General features: G+C 47.5%; 2 protein-coding genes across 6 annotated transcripts in view; one reads left to right on the forward strand and one right to left on the reverse strand.

Annotated features, from left to right (window-relative positions):
- LOC121598740 (matrix metalloproteinase-2) overlaps positions 1–13,048 on the forward strand; it is a 264,445-nt gene extending 251,397 nt beyond the window's left edge. For all 3 annotated transcript variants that reach the window (XM_041925987.1, XM_041925988.1, XM_041925989.1), the window contains 4 exons: positions 10,435–10,724; positions 10,806–11,579; positions 11,665–11,824; positions 11,908–13,048. In XM_041925987.1, the coding sequence (XP_041781921.1) occupies positions 10,435–10,724; positions 10,806–11,579; positions 11,665–11,824; positions 11,908–12,316 (1,633 nt within the window). In that variant the 3' untranslated portion in view covers positions 12,317–13,048. The remainder of the gene's footprint in view (positions 1–10,434; positions 10,725–10,805; positions 11,580–11,664; positions 11,825–11,907) is intronic.
- A 765-nt stretch (positions 13,049–13,813) lies between these two features.
- LOC121598741 (myb-like protein U) lies at positions 13,814–19,750 on the reverse strand. Of its 3 annotated transcripts, none has more exons than XM_041925991.1 (4): positions 19,377–19,750; positions 15,549–15,739; positions 14,478–15,474; positions 13,814–14,171 (listed from the first exon to the last, which is right to left on the reverse strand). In XM_041925991.1, exons 2-4 carry the CDS (start codon positions 15,674–15,676, stop codon positions 13,875–13,877), a joined length of 1,422 nt encoding a protein of 473 aa, XP_041781925.1. In that variant the 5' UTR covers positions 15,677–15,739; positions 19,377–19,750; the 3' UTR covers positions 13,814–13,874. The 3 variants fall into 3 exon arrangements, 2 of the variants coding, with proteins under 2 accessions (XP_041781925.1, XP_041781924.1); XM_041925990.1 differs by lacking the exon at positions 19,377–19,750 and adding an exon at positions 16,477–19,364; XR_006005612.1 differs by lacking the exon at positions 19,377–19,750 and adding an exon at positions 16,477–19,364 and having other exon boundaries at positions 14,082–14,171; positions 14,273–15,474.
- Positions 19,751–19,821: the final 71 nt, after the last annotated feature.

Consider the following 19,821-nt stretch of genomic DNA (forward strand, 5'->3'; position numbering starts at 1 on the left):
AGAGAGAGAGAAACAGTCTCGCAGCGCACCTCAAACATGGGAAACCTCTTCCGGCAGTGGTTCCGGCACGGTAAAGTTGCGCGAAACACTTTACGAAACAGAGCTACCAGGCAAATGGTACTCCGTCGGTCGTGCAAACCGATTCCTTCCAGCTTAGCTCAGCGGTGGTCGCCTTCCAGGGTTCCTGGGGATTGGACTGCCACTCCCCCCTTTATGCAACGGTAATCGATATCGGAAGCGTCGTCAGTGTTTGTGCAGTTTTCAGCATGTGTGATTGACGATACACACACCTGGGAGAGAAGCAGAGAGAGAGGGAGATTACGTAAAAAATGGGGAAAAACCGGAGTTTTTACAAGTATCGTCGTGTTCTCTTGCGTGATATCACCGGTACCGGATGCCGGAAGGTGTGTAATGTTTGTGTCTTTGTGATGGTGTCGCATCCTTTTTCTCAACTCTGCAAGCCGAGCGAGCAGATAATAAAAATCTCATCCAACCGAGCAACCGATATAATTTGAATTGACAGTACGAGCTTGGAGGAAAATTCATTGGCAATGCTTTATGTTATACAAGACTTTCCGGACGACATTACCTTCACGTCGCTGTCCGATACAGGGAAAAAACAACCTCTTTTTTCGATCAAAATTCCCCCAAAAAGCACCTATAACCGAGCAAATCCCTTCCCCGAATGAATCCAATCAACAAAGAAGGAGCTTCATCTACCTCCCACCGGGGCCATTCGTTCCGTTCGCCACTCTGCACTATTCGACAGCCGAATTGCAAAGGTTACAAAAAGCTCCAATGCATTCTTCCAGCTGCTTGTAGGGGAAAAAGCGGTGTAAAAACTGAAGGAAGAATATTCCACACAACAACAAAAAAAGTCGCCCAGAGACCTGAGCCGAAACGCTCTATCTTTCGTTCGAACAGGAGTGCACTTTGATAATGACCAATAATCTTGGCTCAGTTACATCAGCTTCCTTTTTTTTTCTCTTCTCTTTTGTTTCTGTGCACCGTTTCATCTATCTCTCGGTTGTGTGTGGTCCTCCACCTTTTTTATTCCCATAAAAACGATTCCATCCACCACCGGCGTCAATGAAATGCAATGCCAATCTTCGCGTGATGCGCTAAACCTTTCGCATTCTCGGCGAACTACTCTCTGCTCGAACGCCAACTTCCCAACCCAACGGCAATGTTTGCACACCTTGATCGAATTGATTACGAGAAAGGCACGGTGCAAACACAACGGTCTTTATCCGCAGGGGGGGGGGGGGTGTAGAAGGGTTTAGGATAAGGGCCAGCGACAAAAAAAATGCTACTAAAACTGCAATCGCTTCGTTACCACTTCGTTCTCGTGGTCGATTTTTTCATCCGCTTCATCGGAGCAATTTTCGCTAATAACCCACCAAATGGAACATGGGGGGCGAGTTTGGAATCGCGTCGGTTTCGATGATGAAAGCAGTAACAAACCGCACCGCAAAGAGAGTGTCCCGTAGTGTATTGGTTTTCCTGCTACAAAAGGCGATAAAAAGTCTGGGATTTTAGGGGTTTTTTTCTAGACCTTACATTTAATCGATCCGGACACAATGGTAATATTGTTTTGTGTGGTTCAGCACATTCAAACAGGATGATTTTTCTCCATGGATTTTCCCTAGAAAAAGAGTGTTTTTGCGTAGAAAAATCTGGTAATCTGAAGGGTTGTAAAGATAAACGAGCCTGACGCCACTATTTAGTTTAACTATTACAGGTACTCCCCGATATACGCTATTAATGCGGACCGGAGTCAATAGCGTGTCTCGAATATTAGCATAAGTCGAATTTCGAGGTTTGCTGTCAAATTATAGCTAATTTTCGTATAATTTTGCTTCAAGTGGTAGGTTTTAGTCACTAAATTAGTTATTTAATCTCTAAATTTTAGATTTCTACTGTAAAATTCAACATTTGATGTGTCAAATTAGTAAAATTTGCTCAAAGAACTGTCAAATTTAAAAAATGGCGTATAGCGAAATCGCGTGTATCGAGTGTGGCGTATATCGGGGAATACCTGTACAAAGCTTTTCAGGCCCAATTTCCAATGTCGACAGCATTTTCCACAGCTTAATGTTGCATCAAAATAAGTATTCTGTTCATCTGCGTGAACCTAGACTGAGTTTGACAGGCTTTTTGTGATTAAAAATTCCAAATTAAGGAATACAATTAGTCAATTGGGTAGAGAAAATTCAACCTAGTTGATGAACGTCTGTCAAAAGAAAGCTGGAAAATTGCAATTGATTTTTAACAGAATAGTTCAAAAGTGTAGCATGATAAATATATAATAAAAATAGACTATTTTTTCGGAACGAAAATCACCAAAAACTCCGTCATCAAAACTAATGTTCAATGATAATGCCCATACATGGAGATAAAATAAGGATACATGAACCAGCTAAACAAACAAACAAATGAACTGAAAGTTATTTAAGTTTTAAACTAAAAAAAACTTTAAAATTAACCCACAAACCACACCGAGCCAATCAGACCGATGCAGTGGTCCCCCCACCATTACTCCCCCCCCCCTCCCTCCCAACCCGAAACGATTGGAAATAGATTCAGCTGGCAACGGCACCCAAACAAAACCCTAAAAACTATCCACCAAAAAACAGCGCGCACAAAAACAAAAGCCGTACGATGGACTGATTACATTAAAGTGTTGCTATTCCCTCTGCCCTGTGGCGCTGTTCAATTTGTTTTGTTTTGCTACGAATTGCTACGAATCGCTTTTTGTTCGAACGATGCATCGGATGCATTCGGCACAACAAGAACAACCATACACAAGCGAAAGGAAATTGGAAATTTGTTGTTTTGTTTTTTTTTAGCAAAAGAAACCGCGCAAAAAGTACAATCTCATCCATAGCCCAATCGTCTGTTAGCGACTACCAACAGCGGGCTCGATGGTCGACCCAAGCCACGCAGACAAGCGCACACAAGAAAAGGTTAAGTTTTAATCTAAAACCAACTCCTCTCCTCACCACACCACAGCAGCTCTAGCAGAATTGGGGTTTTTTTAGTATAAACAAAGGAAGAAATTGAGTTCTGCTCTGCTCCGCTCGTCTATTACTTCGTTTTCGTAAGGGGAATGAGCACTACTTTTAAAAAGGGATTTTCGTGCCAGCTAATTCAAGCGTCTTGCTCCCAACCTACACTACTGTGGATGAGCTTTGTGAGCGGCGTCCGAGACCGAGAAGCCCTTTTACCCGTCTCCCCTCTTTTTACCCACAAACAGTGTACGTTCTCGGCCCCGTGATTGATGACTGGGATGGCCATTTTCGCGTGGCGAAACGACGCAAAAGATATTAAATTAGTCTCGTTCGCAAGGGAAAGGGAAAGAAATTTATCTTATTATACTGCGCCCACTCGATTCTAATAACCGAGGCGTTGGGGAAGAACAACCAAAAGAGCACTCGCTAGAGCACTGACGACAAGAAGATCCCTCTCGAGCACCAGCAGCGGCCTCCTTCCGAATTCGCAAAAAATGTATTGCCAATCTACCCTTCTCTTTACTGTCTCACAACGGCCCACAACTCTTTGCCGCGTCCGCCCAGAGAGAGAGAGGAGAGAGAGACCATTAACTTTTGCCACTTTTGGATTGTTTTTTTACTTTACTTGCCCCAAGACGGGGAGACGGGAGTCAGAATGAGCGCTGTAGCAAAGCGTTGAGAGATGCGACAGAAGCGATAAGACTTCTGACCGAATGGCCACCTCAAAACCACCCTTATTTTGTCGCCCAAGTAATGGCGAAAGAGTTACAGAAATTCGGAAATTGTGGGCCTTTGGTTTTGGTTTGTTTTGTTTCTGTCTTGCCTTTGTTTTGTTGCAATTGGAGTTGGGGAGTTGGAGTTGCAGATAGGTCTAGGGAAAGGTCGTCGTCTACGCCACTTCACCGCCAAGAACAAGGGCGACACATCTTTGAACCCGGGACCGCCTCCCGGCCAAGCCACACCAACACCAGACACACGAGAAGAGACAGAAACGATTTCGAATGGCAGCACACCAATGGACCAAGGGATAGAAACGGAAATATATTTAACAAATTGCCAACAAATGGGTCCTGTTTTTGTGTGTGCCGCACACTACCAAGGAGGCGCCCAGTTCCTTCACTTCACCTCGTCGGGAAGACGTCGCGTCGGTCGCCTCGGAGGGCGCATTGATTCGGGCGGGGACGGTATGACCGGTGTGGCGTGGTCGTTAGGTTTTATTTGTCTAGAGGACACTGCTCCAACGGTTGGCGCAAGTTTCTTTTTTTTTTATTTTCCTCTTTCCTCCAAAGAAAGTGATGGCAAACTCTTTCGATTGCCACAAGGCCAGAGACACACCAACAAAACACGGAAGCTGGTTGTGGTTGAAAAACGAACAAATGAAAGAAAAGCTACACGCAAAACGGTCCTTCCTTCCTTGTTACTGTTCCCTCTGCCCATTTGCTCCACAGTCTTTTATGGCCATTGCATGCATAATTCGTATAATTTTGCAGTAAAGTCAATAAATTCAAATTCACCCATTGCAAACCTTGGGCTGCGCCTGCCCCACGCCGCACCAATACACAGAACATCGGAAAGAATCGGCATGTGTCGCGTAGTACGAAACAACAAGCAGCACAGGGCTGTTCGGACACAAGCGGAGACATAAACAAGCTTCCCCAGTACGAAGCGATCCCCGTTCGAGCTGCCGGAGACGGAGACCATTCCGACATGGGCGCGCACATTCTTCTTCGCTCATGAATGGGAAATATGAGTACTTTGGTTCGGCTGTAGCCAGTTTTTGTTTGATTTACCCTTACATCAGCCCCTCCTTTTCTGACATTGCCTGTAATGGAGTCAATTATTGAAATTTTGCTCGATCGCTCGATGAAATGGGAAACTTCATAAAAAGGAAGTTGTGCTGTGGTGATGGTACATCGCAATACAAAATACAGTAACAGTAGCGAGCTTGTAAAGGTTTCTGAAAGTCGTAAAATTTATGCAGTGTGATACCGAAACGGATAAACAATACTGGAATGGTTTCGCTTTACTTTCGAGAGCCGAATGTGCGTTCTTCCAACGAACGCACTTACTTATATATTCGCAATAATGCATAAGAGCGGTGTTTTTCCTACCATAAAGTACTTTTTTATCATCAGAGAAGATGTAAACTTACTAACAATTATTATAGTGCAACATCCAGTAGGGAAGTTCCCATTGAAAACAAAATGTTGATTGTCAAATAATACACTTTTGTTACACCAATTGCATACTTTTGGGCGCAATTTTAAGATTTGCACATTACGTTTTCATAGTCAAAAATATAGTCGATATAGGCGAGAGGCTCTATAATCTTTCTAAACAGTTACCGTGCAGCCACAAAGTTTGAATTATACAGCTGATGTTCAGTGTAAACCAATTACTTCAACATATTTAAGAGGCGAAAGAACTCCGTTACAGCCAAAGCCTTTATAAACTATTCAAACAACAACAACTTCAACATATCAAGCAAGCTTTTTTTTAATTTAAAATATACACTTTTTGTACGATTATCGAAGGAGGGTACTGTATTTCGTCTGTGAGTTTATCTCCTCCAACGTATTAGCGTTTTCCGTCAGACATTTTAGCTGTCAAATTGCCCAATTCGCTGTGTTTTCCCACTCTTTGTGGTCGTACGGTAAAGTGCAATACGTAAAATTCTTATATTAAAATTTTTTTAACTCAAAAACTACACCAAATAACAACTAACTTATCACTGTACAACCGCCTTTCAAACTTGCATGCATTCAGGCGCATTTACATCCACGAAAAATGCCAAAAATGCGTTGTGTAAATTGCACTATATTAATATTAGGTTAATAATACGCTTATTCTTCTGAGCTCTTTAATAGTGCTCGCTGCATTTATGCGCTTCAAAATACTCATTAATCCACATTGAGCAATTGTGGTTCATCTTGCAAGTTATAAATGATCCCATAGATACATTCAATCCACCGTCCTCACTTGAATCGAGAAACAATTCTACCCGAACCGGTGAAAACCGTTCAAATAGTCTAGTAGTAGCAACCAGCAGAATCAATGTGGATGGTATGCGCATATCGTCCAATTGGAGAACACGCTTTACATTCCTTTTCCTCGTCAATTGTTTCCGTGCGTAAGAGGGAAGGAGAGTATGATGATAGGCTTCACGCGAAAAAAGCCCTCCGTCCCAAATCCCACAAACTACAAACTTGCAACAAAAGGATGGAGGAATAAAAATTGGTTCAGAAAAAAAAAACCTTCATTTATCGGATTTCCGTACCCAATAATGGGAAGCCAGCGAGATGGAACTGAACCTTTGAATTTCCACCATTCATACAATGTCAATGCACACACACACACAACTCACCGGACCCCATCCACAGCCGGGGTGTGGAATTTGAAATGTTATCATCGTTTTCCGTTCGCAAGTCGCAAAACGCCCATCGACAACGTGTGTGTGCCCGTTCGGTCCGCTTTGGTGGGACGAAAACAAGGGATATGCGGTTCGATTGCAGCATTGCAACGCCCAGCACTATTCACACGCAGCAGCAACAGCAGCAGCTCCAGGAAGGACAAGGGCCTTGGAAGCTTATCGTTCTGACGGCACACGGTACTCCGTTCGTTCTAGGGGTGCTTAAATTCCATGCCCAACATATCCAACCATGCTCACTCCCAGAAGGTATTGATGAGTAGTGGTGAGTTGTGAGGAACCAGGATCAGCACGCAGGAGACGCATTGCCAATCAACAGCTCGTCAGAATGCAGCTGCTGCTGTTTGCTCGTGGCAAGTTTTTTTTTCGTTTTTAGAAGCCCCATAAAGCTTATATTTAATGTAAAAAAAATCTACCTAAATCAATAACATTAATAAACATTTCACTAACCAGTGGAACCACCAGCCAAACGTTGCACTTTAGTTGAACTTTCAACTTTAGGAGCTTTTAATTACTATTGATTAGATTTGCATGCGAGGGATGGGAGGGCTCCCCTTTTGCACACCAAATCTCCTGCACATCTCCCCCCAGACACTAAAAACAGATTCAACAAGTCAGAAGCTAAATGGTACGAGCTCGCACGAGGTGCACACACACACACATATATAAAGCGCAAACCAGCCCTGTTCGGCACCAGTGCGCGCAAACGAAACGCGCGCCCTGGCTTATGCAAATGAGCAGGCAGTCCCCAGCCAACGTTTGCACTCATAATCGTTTATCACGAAATTACGGACCACCCAGCATATAACCACCCAGCTCGGGGGGGGGGGGGGTTATGGGGGTTTAGGGTGTCGGTAGCCGTCTAAACAAAACTTTTGCCATTGACTGTGATGAAAAGCGCACAACCGCAGCGGCACCCCACCGTTCGAACTAAGGGTGGGGAAAGTTTCGGTAATGAGGGGGAGGGGGAGGGAACGGTGGCGTGGCAAAAACGTTTCAATGTTTTTGGGACCAGCCACCCTCAGGCCTCTCGCTTCTTCCCCCCTTCGAAAGACAGTATCTAGACCAGACGCGATGCCATGTCTCGGGCCTGACTCTGTATGACATGGAGGTGACATCGAAGAGGACTGGATCACACACACACGGAGTTTTCGATAAACATGCAAATGGTGTCGACGATATGATGGCACCCAACAAACGACACCAAAGCTCTGGGGGGGATGGGGGATGGGAGAGAGTTTCAAAACTTTCACCTAGGATGACTCGTTTTTTGTTGTTGTTTCGCTGTAGTACTCCAACTATCATGTCCCTGTCGCATGTCCTCCCATATTCTCACTTCATCCAATTCCACACCCAACAATGGATTTTGTGTTGTGTCCCTTCCCGTCCCATCTAGCTAGTCAGTGTCCTCTAGAGATATACCAACACATACATACATATAACGCTGGCAGGGACAGGAAGGCAACACACTTTGTTGCCGCGCGGAGGAGCTGTTTCACTATTTCCAACCTTTACACTAGACATAGCGAAGCATTTATCATCAGGTTCACACTCTTCTCCCTGCAAAGGGCCACACCCAGCCACAACTACGTGGAGCTACGCAGAGGACGCGGACGACATGATACACGTCATAAATGAATGTAATTAAAATTTACTGAATTAAAACACTGCACAAACTCCCTCCACATCTCGAGCCACGAGTGACAGCGAGAGCTCTCTTGCGGGACGAGCGGAGAAAAAGGAGGGCGGCTAGTTGTCTCTACCGGCCTCAGAGTAGTAGCAGTATGGCGAAGGTATCACAGCGAGCGATATTAAAGTCATTTTTTTTTTTTGCAAAACACACACCCAACTCCATCCTGTTTGAACGTCCAACTGGAGTTGGACCCCGAACGCGCAAAGGGGTGTTGATTGCTGGACGCTATTTGTAGACATCACATGGCCTGGGCCTGTGTGCGGACCAATTGCACGACACCCGGCAATAGGGGAGGGGGGGATTAGATGAAGCTCTGTGAGGTTTTATCTAATTTGGTGCCATTTCGTACTGTGCCGAGTTGTCCCGCGTGATGCGATTTGCAAACTTCTGCTCACTACAGACAGACTTAGCAGCGAGCTTGGGATTGGGTCCACCGGAACCGGGATCCAATTGGTAGAGGAAATGAAAACCTGCTTCGCTGTCTGGCTGGCAGTGCTGCAGAGTGCCCCGAAACGGACTTATTAATTGCATTTGCACCGGTGCGTTGGGGGGTGGGAGTGGCCACACCATATGTCAACTTGCTGGGGATGCAAATCAAGACCCGAGCGAGCATTCTGGTTGGAGGAGCATTCAGGAAGTGAGCACTGAGGATTGAGTTGGCGCTTTCGGTACATTTAACGTCTCAATGCACACCTGGGACTTGGGTGTAAAGCCTGATAACTCTTTAAAGGACATATTTTATAATAATTCCAAAAAAAAAACTCACTTTGGTTCACTTAACTTCCTTCAAGTTTAAATTTAAACCCCCCAAAAAAAATGCCCTGTTACCTTGTCAACACGATTTGTACAAATTTACGCTCCTTCCTCCAGGGACTACCCGTGTGCTACCAGAAATGAGCATTATAACGTTGTTAATTTTCAATTAAAAAACCATCCTCCATGCGTGCACCGGTTGTGAGCCATTTTTTGGAGGTTCTCCAACTCACAGACACAAAAAAGAGACGATTTATCTACCGGCCGTCCCGAAAGGTATGACCCGGGCCCACGGGCTGTCACCACCAACGCATTGCCAGTGCCGTTTCATCAGCGCAATGTGTAAAGAGTGAATGGCCTCGCGAGGATACTCGCGCGTTGCGAGGATACTCTTTGCCTTTCTTTCAACGCCTGCTTTGCTCTCTCTCTCTCTGTTTGTACCCTGCTACAACATTCCTCGGGTTCACCGTTCAAAATGGGGGGCCGCTGAAATGGAAAGAGCGCAACAACAACACAGCAAAAAAAAGTGACCAAGCGGAAATTAGGAACGCTTGATGAAAGTTTAACGTCAAGGAAAATTACGCTCAAGCGCGTCCGCGTGCATCATCGTGCACGAACAGCCGACTCGCTCGAACCCATCCATCATGCGAGGATTTGTACGGCATGTACCACCGCCTTCTCACACTCACCTCTCGCACACACACACACACTGCCTTTTGCTGCTTCCGGTACAGCAGCACCCCCGGTTTTTGCAACCGCCCTACTTTCCCATCCTCATCAGCCTGAAATGATGGACGGGGACGGTTTTCCATACAGTACCACCGCGCCACACTACTCACACTTACACTACACACTACACCAAAGACAGTGGAAAAAACGGAGGTATTTTCGCCAAAGTCGCAGTTCTGTCGGAGCGCAGTCTTTGCTCTCCTTTGCTCCTTCTCACCGCCTACTACGAGTGTTGAAACGCGTGTCACACTGGGTACATCTTCCCGCGCGGCTGGTTGATTTCATATTTTTATCTACACCGCGAAGTAGGCGACGGATGCACGCCTCTCAACTCAGCTGTGACTTGCAGGAAGTCAATTTTTGACGTCCACACCGACATGAAAAGTTGCACCATGGAAGGAAGCAAAACAAAAAGGCGAAGGAAATAAAAGTTCATTTATAATTTCATTAACTGGCTGTTTGGCGTTCTCCCTTACAGGGGTTAGTGGTGTGCTGGTATGTATAGCCTGGTAAAATATAGTTCGCTGTTCTCTTTGCGGTAGTGAAGAATTTTGTAAAGCAGCGAACTTCGGATAACGTTTCTGAAGGGAGTTGCATGATAGATGGCGCTACGGGACGCTCTGTGGGAGCTGCTACTATGTTTTGGTCCTTCGAGCCGGATCTACCACAGCTCTAAACGTTCCGTTTTCTTCTTTTGAGCGATGTTTCTTTTTCTGTTTTTAATAGCTCTGTGTGATCAATATTAGTTTAAATAATTATATTAAATTAATAACACCTCCACTAATGCACCGCCCTTACGCTCTCTTTTCTTTGCTACACAGTTTGGTGAATCAAACGATGTCCGATTTGGATGCGGGACAGGTCCGGCGGATACTGCACGAGGCGCTCGGGCTTTGGGCACAGCACGCGAACATAAACTTCCGCGAGGTGTACAGCACGGACGCCGACATACAGGTCATGTTTGCGCGCAAATTCCACGGCGACGGCTATAACTTTGACGGCCCCGGTAAGATTCTCGCTCACGCCTTCTATCCCGGCACGGGCATTGGAGGGGACGCTCACTTCGATGCGGACGAGAAGTGGCTGCTAAATGAACCGCTCGATGCAGAAGGTAAGCTGGCCATTAAACGGGTCTGTTTTGAGTGTTTCTATGTGCAACTAAATCCTCTGCCTTCTTTTCCTATCCAATCAGGCACACGGCTTTTCGATGTGGCGGTACACGAGTTCGGCCACTCGCTGGGGCTTGGTCACTCGTCGCAGCAGGATGCCATCATGTTCCCGTGGCACCACATCTCGTACCGCGGCAAGGACACAATCCCGGAGGACGATCGGCTCGGCATCCAATCGATCTATGGACCGCGCAAGAAGATCTACGGCAAAAACCCGGAACGTCATACGCCGAGCACAACGACCACGACCACCACCACGACACCGGCGCCACCGCCAAGGCCAACGACACGGCCCTACTATCCCGTCAAGAACACGACGGGCCACCCATGGGAAGGACTGTATCCGCACGGTCGTCCTTACACTACGCGAAGGACTACCACCACTACCACCACCGAGCGAAGTCACCATCGAGGAGATGAGGAAACCCGACATCGAACGCAACATCCTGCAACGACGGAAACGACCACCGTACGGCATCGGCCCCATCACAGACCTCATCATCGAACAACCACGACGACAGCGATGACAACGACCACCACAACCACAACACGCCGACCTTACCGTCATCGGACGACGATCCACCCGAACCCATGCAACACCAGCTTCGACGCGATCACGCTGATCCGCAACGAGCTGTTCATCTTCAAGGATCGCTGGCTGTGGCGCATGAACGAGAACGATCTGCACCGGCCGACCCCGTTCGAGATCCATCGCATGTTCTTCGGGCTGCCGGCGGACTTCGAGCGCATCGACACGGTGTACGAGAACAAGCATCAGAAGATCATCTTCTTCATTGGTAAGCAGTGGCGGCGTTGTTCTATCAAGCTGTCACGATTATAGATATTAACGCCGATCTATGCTCTTCTCGGTCTCGATTTTAGGCAAGCAATACTACGTGTTCAACTCACAGTACCTCGAGCCGGGGTACCCGAGACCACTGACCGATCTCGGGCTGCCAGACAGCATCGAGCGGATCGATGCGGCACTGGTGTGGAGTCACAACAATCGCACCTACCTGTACAGTGGTCGACTCTACTGGAAGTGAGTTCAACTCCCTCATTCGCCCCAAGAGGGTTCCATAGACCCAGTTTCTAAATGTCCCATCTTTCACCGCACGTTTTCAGATTCGACGAAGACACGAACCGCGTCGAGCTCGACTACCCTCGCGACATGTCCATGTGGAGGGGCATCGGGTACAACATCGACTCCGCGTTCCAGTACCGCGACGGCAAGACGTACTTCTTCAAGGGCCGTGGCTACTGGCGGTTCAACGATATGAACATGAGCATTGCGCACGAGTACCAGAAGTCGTCCGCCCGGCGATGGATGAAGTGCCACGAGCGGCTGCTGCTGAACGATCTGGACGAGGATATCGATGTACCGCCGACCGTCGTCCATACGGCCGGTGTTGGCACCAGCCGGGGTACGAGCCTTGGACGAAGCGATGGCTATGCGCCCGATACGATACTGCTGTTAGTGTCCTGCTGCCTGGTAGCGGTGGTTTTGTCCCACTTTTCCAAACATTACGCTTAGAGCAGTGATTAGGGGTGTGCGATGAGAGTGGAGATGAAATGATGAGGTTTTTTTGTTTTTTTTTTTTGGGTGCATTCCCATTCAGACGGTTTGTTTCAGAGGTGCCACACTTTCTTGACTATTGTATGGCAAGTGATACTTTTGGCGCGTGCTGGTGATAAAGCTTTAATCAACTGTATATGACAGGTAAAAGGGGAGAGTCTGGTGATACAGTCGACAACGTCAGTGCGACTTAATAACATGCCCGTCATGGTTTCAAACCCGTCGTATGGACCCCCCGTAGCCAAGGACTGACTATCCTATCCGACTGCCTGCTACACTAAATAATTCTCGATTTCGGAATATTCTGTATTTTCCGCCATGACCCCGTAGCGTTAGGTCATTAGGTCAGCATGCCCAATAAAAGTCCTGGCACCTCTGGAACCTATATTGGTACTGTTCAGCTTAGCAATAATTCCCTCAAAACCCCAGAACGAGAGTATAAGGGATCATCGATTAAGTACGTAATGTCAATAAAAAGTTTTTTATCCTTATTCTCCCTCCGCCCTTTAAGAGCATTACGTAATTGATGGATGCACCCTTACTTAATGTCCCCAAGCGTTTAGGAGAAGAATACCCAGATGCGCTCTCAATGCTTGGCAAATAGCTCTCTTCTCACATCTTTCATCTCTCCTGTGATCGGTTTCATGCTAGAGGGCTGAGGCTGAGGGCAAAGGATTTGTGAAATTATAGGAAAAAGACAATACAGTGGAGCGCCGTTTATTCTGGGTCATTGGGACTCGACCTCTCCCAGATACTCGAATTGTGTATTTTATAACAAATTCATGAAGTTTTTTTTATAAACTTCATGTTTTTTTTCCAATGAGAACATTTTAAATTTGACATGATTTTTAGCATTTTTGTAATAAAAACTAAGCTCTGATAGACGGTGTCCCATTGTACAATCATTCAGCAAGACTATGTTGTTCTCTGCACATGATACTCATTCATTAGGATGAATGCACTACTGCCAATCGGGCGTTGCATAGAACGTTAAATTTCAGTTCGGCGCCCAAAAAACCCCCCAAAACCCAACGTTTCATGTGCACTTTCACACCGCCTCTAATCACTGCTTTAAGTGGTATGCGTATAACCACCGGCCACCGCACACGGGGCTTTTCCATCTGACTTTTCTTAAGGTTAGCGAAATCAATCTCCCGCAATCGCCGTCAGCGGCGCAGGATCTTCTGGTGCTTTTTTGCTATATTTAGTCTCGTTCTGTACGGTAGAACATAAACGTGATCGTCTGTAGGATAATAAATGTAAGCTAGGCGCGGTTACGAATGCCGTACGAAAACCTACACATACACAACATAAGCGCAAAAGAAAACCATAAAGATGGCGAATGCTTGTGCTTGTCGATGTGAAGTGGACAGCAAGTCTGCACAAGAAATAAATCAATCGTGAAATCTAATCGGAAACTGTTATTTGGAAAAAAAGATTTAAAGTACAAGAACATATTGAGAAATGAGTAGTTTATTAGTGTGGAAAACGGATACTTCGACCACAGCTGGAGCGGTTACGCACTCCAACCACCCTTTCCGTGACCTACCCCGGCACTAGCTCCGCCACACCACTTGGGTTGCGGTTTGAACAGACAGTTCGTCGGCTGCTTCATCAGGTACGGCCGATCGTCCTTCGCCTTGTACGGCTGCGTGTACTTCTGGCAGACGGCCGCCGTGGTCGTACACTCGGACGGTGGATAGTGACGCGAGATGCGGTACGGCTCGTGTCCGTACACCTGCCGATGGTACTCGGTGCTGGTGTGGTAGGCGAAGCTGCTCGTCGTGGTTTGCGAAACGGTCCACGAGGGTGGCTGCAACGGAAGGAGGCAGGAATCGGAGCGGGGTCACGATACAAACTTCTAATAGTAGGCGCTGTGTTGAAATACGCACACACACAAACACATAAACGTACAGATAAAAAGCAAACATGAAGCAGATGAGGAGCGGACATTACGATGGGTGATGAACGAAGCGCACACACTCTACTTCTTCCCTTTGCGAGATTCTTGCATGTATCGGTGAAAGGCCAGCTTTTTGTCGATCGCGTTCTGCTTCGACCGAGCAGCTCGTATAGCACCACCACCACTACTACCACCACCACTACCACCACCACTCACCACATCGTGCTTGTTGATGGAAGGCGTCATCAGCGGACACTGTTCCGGCTTTTCGAACGGCGTCAGTGGAGTCGTCAAGCGATTAATGGACGACAGCGAGTGTCGGCTATCCATTGTGCCTGCCGCTGCAAGCTGCCCCGAGTCGCCACTATTGCGCTCCGAGCTTATCGTAATGGTCGAGGCAGTCGATGGCGAACGGGAGGCAACGGACGCCGTGCTTTGCACCGTTTTGCCTGACCCGGTAGACGATCCCGATTTGGAGGTGGAGGACGAGCTGGAGGAGGAGCTCGTGTTGGAGCTGGAGCTCGAGCTGGAACTGGAACGCTTGCCCGGACCGGCAAGCGTTCCCTTCTTGGCAAACACGAACGGTGGTGGCCTTGGCTTGGGTTTCACCGGAGCCGCACTCCCGAGGGGTGGATCTTCCCCGGCTGGCACGACCGTGACGGACAGTTTCTTCTCCCGGCCACCTCCATCAACCTTGCGCACACGGTACCGCATGTGAAGCTTGCCCTCGTGCAGGTAGTTTTTCACCTGCCGGTGGGAAAGCGACACGCACCGTTCCTCGTCGAGCAGTTCGGCGAGATTTTCCGAATCGGAGTTGCAACGCTCCACAAACTTAACGGTGCGGGAGAAGACGCTCGCGTCGGGTGCATCATCCTCGACCACCGGCGGGATGGTGGTGGCCTCTTTGTCCGTTCCATTGGCGGGTGGCGCAAACGGTCGGCCGCTAATCTCCAGCTCGTAGCAGTACTGGGCCGCCTCCTCGCGCCGCCCGAAGTAAAGCATCAGAAAGGAGAGCTTCTTGTGGGCGACGTCGGAGAAGAAGTAGAACAGGAAGCGCTTGCTGAACGCATCGACCAGCTTCAGACCGCCGAGCGAGATCTGCTCCTTGAACACGAGCGAGGTGCTCTCGCGGAACCGGAACACCTCGCCCAGCTCTTTGTGGCCCTTCGCTAGATGGTCCTCGATCTCATGCTGCAAACCTTGCCAGTTGCATCTGGAAATGAAAGCGCAAGTACATACGATCAGAGAGCGCTTCGGTGACATCTGTTTAAGGTTGAACGGCCTTACTTGATCACGTTCAACGAAGCAGCCACACATCGGTACGGCCGGAAGCGACACTCGACCAAGTGCGCGTCCATCTCGCTCTGCACAAACTTCCAGGTACATCCGTTCGATGCGTAGCGGCAGGGACACATCGCTTGATGCAGCAGCTTCTCGATCGGGTTCGGTACTTTGCTATCCTTCAGCTTCGATCCACACTGAGGCGGCAGAAAATTCAATACAGAAGAATGGATTAGAACAGGGGTAAGACACATTGTTGTATGAAAACCGGTGGCAGCCCAAAAATATTGGAACTGACTGTCGACCAAGGGCTAAGGCAGCGTGTACCGCGCGCTCTTATCGGACAGATGTTAATGTATCGCTGCCGCTGTGTTGCTGCCTCTTCCGGAAGGTTGGATGGTGGCGTTTTTAGCGCTTATCACACCAACAGGCCGCCGCACCGGTGGGTTTAGGCGTGTACGGAACAACATATCAGGCCTAACTTTATCTTTGAAAAATGCAATCAAAGCAACGAACAGCAAAACGGCGACGGCAAGTAGGTGTGCCGCCCCCTAGCTAGAGCTGCGCCTTTTGTTTGTACAAAAGATATTCGCCATCTTGAAATGACGCGCAGCGTAGTAGGCTGTTCGTTGGCGCGCGCTGTGCGGTGTGCGTTGTTTTGGGGAGTTTGTTTTTCGTCGTTGACTATTGGAATTCAATTTATGACGATATTACGTGAAGTCTGCTCTCGAGTCATCAGCACCACTTGAATATCTTCATGCGAACCTTCTTCTATTCCCAATTACCTTACACTTTCAGTAAGAGGCAATCCATTAAACCCGAACCATTTAGCTCCAAGAAGAATTTCCAAAATTTGGACAATCTTGCTCTCAATCAACTGGGGATCAAACCACATCGAACTTCCAAAAGCTCTCACCATCTCCATTATACTCACCGTACATAGCGTCCTGTTCTTTGACTCCTTGCAAGTTGCGCAGTAAAAATGATCCTTGGCAGCACACTGGTACACCTCCCCGTTCGGGAAATTGCCACACTGCTTACATCTCCAGTTTTCCATTCTCGTTGTAGGTTATGCAGGAATTAATCAACCGAGTGCACTCTACCCACAGCAACAGGGATTTTAATGGTGATATCCCGATCAGCAATCGGCAATTGCGAATCCCTGAGAACCACCTCTAAAGGAACGCGATTTCACACTGCCACTCGCGCACTGATGGCCTTCCAATGGCTACTTCGCTGTTTGGCAACAACAATCACGCTTTGACGTTTGTGCCGTTTTGCATTTTGGCAACCCTGCTTTAATCCCTTTCTTTTGCACAGGGCTTCTTCCTTATCGTAATTTCAGCCACTTGGTCCAAGCTTCAATATCGGAGGCACTAATCGACGAATGTGTACCAGCACTTCCCGTCTGGCAGACAGTCCGGATTATAGTACACTGCGCAAACTTTTTAAAATATGCAAAAACAAAAAAAAACGTGTTTGAAGGATACCTCAGGTCTCGGGTGCCAGCGTTATCAGATAAGCTGATATCGAAAGGAAAGGTATCGAAAAATTCCTACACTCATGACGTCCGTGCTCGATTTGCTCACTCGTCACACACACACGATTTGCAATACGACACGTTTGAACGTTTGAAGAACTTCAGGAAATGAGAGCACGTAGAATTACACCTGCAACACACACGGAAACGATTGCAACGATCGCCAAAACCTCAGCACAAGTCACCCAACGGTTCTTCCCAAAGCACTCCCTCCAACCGGGGATGACCTTCCACCCGGGTCCGTCACCTTCGACAGGCGAAACTGATCTGACAGCCACGCGCCGCATGGCTTGTGCCAAAATGTATGTTAGCACCCCTCGGCTAACCCACCCGGCCCGGGTCCAGTGTACATCGGTCCGGTGTACGGAGACACAATCTACCCAGCTGGTTTGTCTTATCGTTGCGCTATCGTCCCCACACATCGACGTCGGCGTGAAACTGTTCCACGCGACAGCTACACCCGTGCACCGCCCAGAGATGACTCAGATTGATGGACAAGACGTCTCGGTCGGTGTCTCCGATAGCAGTGATTTCGCAGGTAGCCCGGCACACCCGGCGGGAAGCAGGCATCCCATCCCACGGGTCTGCGGGGCCGTCAATTTGAGGAAGTTTACTTTACTCTTTCGGTGCAGCATAGCCGCAGTTTTGCTTTATTACGGAGGTACATTTAAGATAAGGAGGAGCTAGGTTTACCACCTAGTCATCAGTTTGCTGCGGAGAGTCATCGCCAAAAAGGGGGTTTAGAATCGACAGGGTGGTGGCGCATGTCAGAGCATTATTACCACTACCTGAAGTCCGGTACTGATAGGGAAATTAGTTTGTGCATCGTTTGTAGATTCGCTTATCAAGCTTTGGAGGGAGACGAAGCTCAAAACACCAATGGGAAGGGGTTTGGGTTGTTTTGTTGCTTTTACAGCGATCGCGAGACGAGTCTGTGGAACGGAGGTTAGTTGAATGAATTGCAGAAACACTACGAAAGCATATTGGTGGGGTAGCAATGGGTAGATTTGAGAAGATCTTTAAAAATTGTAAATTATTGTAACCGGCCTCTACACTACACATATATCGTCTGGATTATCTTTTTAATTTTGTTGTCCTTTCCTCGGAACTGTTTGAATTTTGTACGGGTCACTCTACCCTATCAGAACAGTTATTCCTAGTGTGTCACTTCCGCAGCACGGTTCGGTTGACTCTTATTGTTTGGAGTTAGTACGGCCATAGTAGACATGTTTCGTTATTCAATGCAGCCTGAGGAATCAATGGCACTTGTTGCTCATGAAATCTATATTCTGACCTAAAAGGAATATTACATTCGTCCACATAGGTGCACCAATCAATGATTTGACTTCGCCGGTGGGTTGACTTTAAATGAATATGTTTGTGTACACAACATTTTTCCTTTTCCAATTCGATACTTCGAAAGATTATCCATCGAATGGTATAAACAATTGCAGCCCAGCTCCAGAACTGGCCAAGATATTTGCAAATATTTCCAAAATTGTTGAGTGAACCATCAATTTAGTAAGCCACTGTATGCCTCAAGTTTGCAATGCAACAATGTCGCACATTGCTTGAACAAAGTGTATTCAAATTAGCCTCATGACACTGATGAGTCAGCGCCAACCCTTTGGTTGGCAATAATGCGCCATTTGTTTATTACTCTTCCCTCCAATGAGCTGCCCTAAACAGCACGCTCATCAAAGCAGTCGCTGTTGTCGGTTGCCAATAGCAGTTGCTGCTCCTCAGATTGAACGCATCGTCATCATGTCTTACCATCCATGGGGACTTTTAAACTTATTCTATACAAACCATTACAGTTCAGCGGAGTAATGGAAAGGCAAGCAACTTTTGGTACCGTAATGTACGATCCACTTCAAGTGCTTGGCCACAATTTACTCAACACCGATCCTGTGCGACGCCTTTGATACTGTATTTCATTCGCGGGACACATTCCTGCCAACCACTTTTGGGCAACTCAATGTAATCGGCTAATCGAACCATCATCATCATCATCATGTCAATCGAATTATTTATCTACTATCTGGGAACCGAAACAGTAGCACCACAGTGTGGGATGTTTGTAAAACAATTGTCACCGTGTGTCGGGCCCTAAAAAGGCCTGATTAATCACTGCTCACCCAAACACACACACCCGCCTGCCAGTAATATAATCGACACTAATTGGTTCGGGAGCGGGATCGGTGATTGATTTGTTATCGTCTATCCCTCCCACCTTCAGCCCAATTTTACAGGGCTGATTATTGCCGGGAGCTTGCATTTATACACCCACCCACCTATTGCTGCCGTCCGTGTCTTATCCGACCCATTTGGAGGGCAGGGTTTGGGTCCACCACTATCAGCGGGTGTTATATTAGAGCTTGCCCCACAGCAAAACGAGCGCCACTGGATGTTTCCTGCCGTTACATCGTTCGAATAATGGACACTTTCTGTGCGGTTGATCGATCACTTCTAAATCACGCACACATTAAATCACCCTTTACACGATGTGTAACGCGTTCAACACTGGTAATGAGGGGCACACCGATAACGGCAACTACTTTCCCAACGGCGACTGCGATCTTGCTCCGCTGATGAAGCGCTTGCACTCACTGAATGGATGGATGCTGGTGCTGCAGCTTCATCGACGCGATCGGACAGCTTGAAACAGACGCACACATGCACGGAATAGCGCAACGCGTGTAGCACACACACACACGCACACAGGGGAACAAATAATCG

Source organism: Anopheles merus, chromosome 3L, assembly GCF_017562075.2.
Source record: "Anopheles merus strain MAF chromosome 3L, AmerM5.1, whole genome shotgun sequence".
Lineage (NCBI taxonomy): Eukaryota > Metazoa > Arthropoda > Insecta > Diptera > Culicidae > Anopheles > Anopheles merus.

What these genes read in the sequence shown, in the direction of transcription:
- LOC121598741 (XM_041925990.1), bottom strand. Translation starts at nt 16,599, where the DNA reads ATGGAAAACTGGAGATGTAAGCAGTGTGGCAATTTCCCGAACGGGGAG. An exon ending in GCTTCGTTGAACGTGATCAA is followed by an intron (nt 15,475 to 15,548) that starts GTAAGGCCGTTC and finishes TTTCATTTCCAG; the next exon opens with ATGCAACTGGCAAGGTTTGC. An exon ending in CCATCAACAAGCACGATGTG is followed by an intron (nt 14,172 to 14,477) that starts GTGAGTGGTGGT and finishes CTTCCGTTGCAG; the next exon opens with CCACCCTCGTGGACCGTTTC.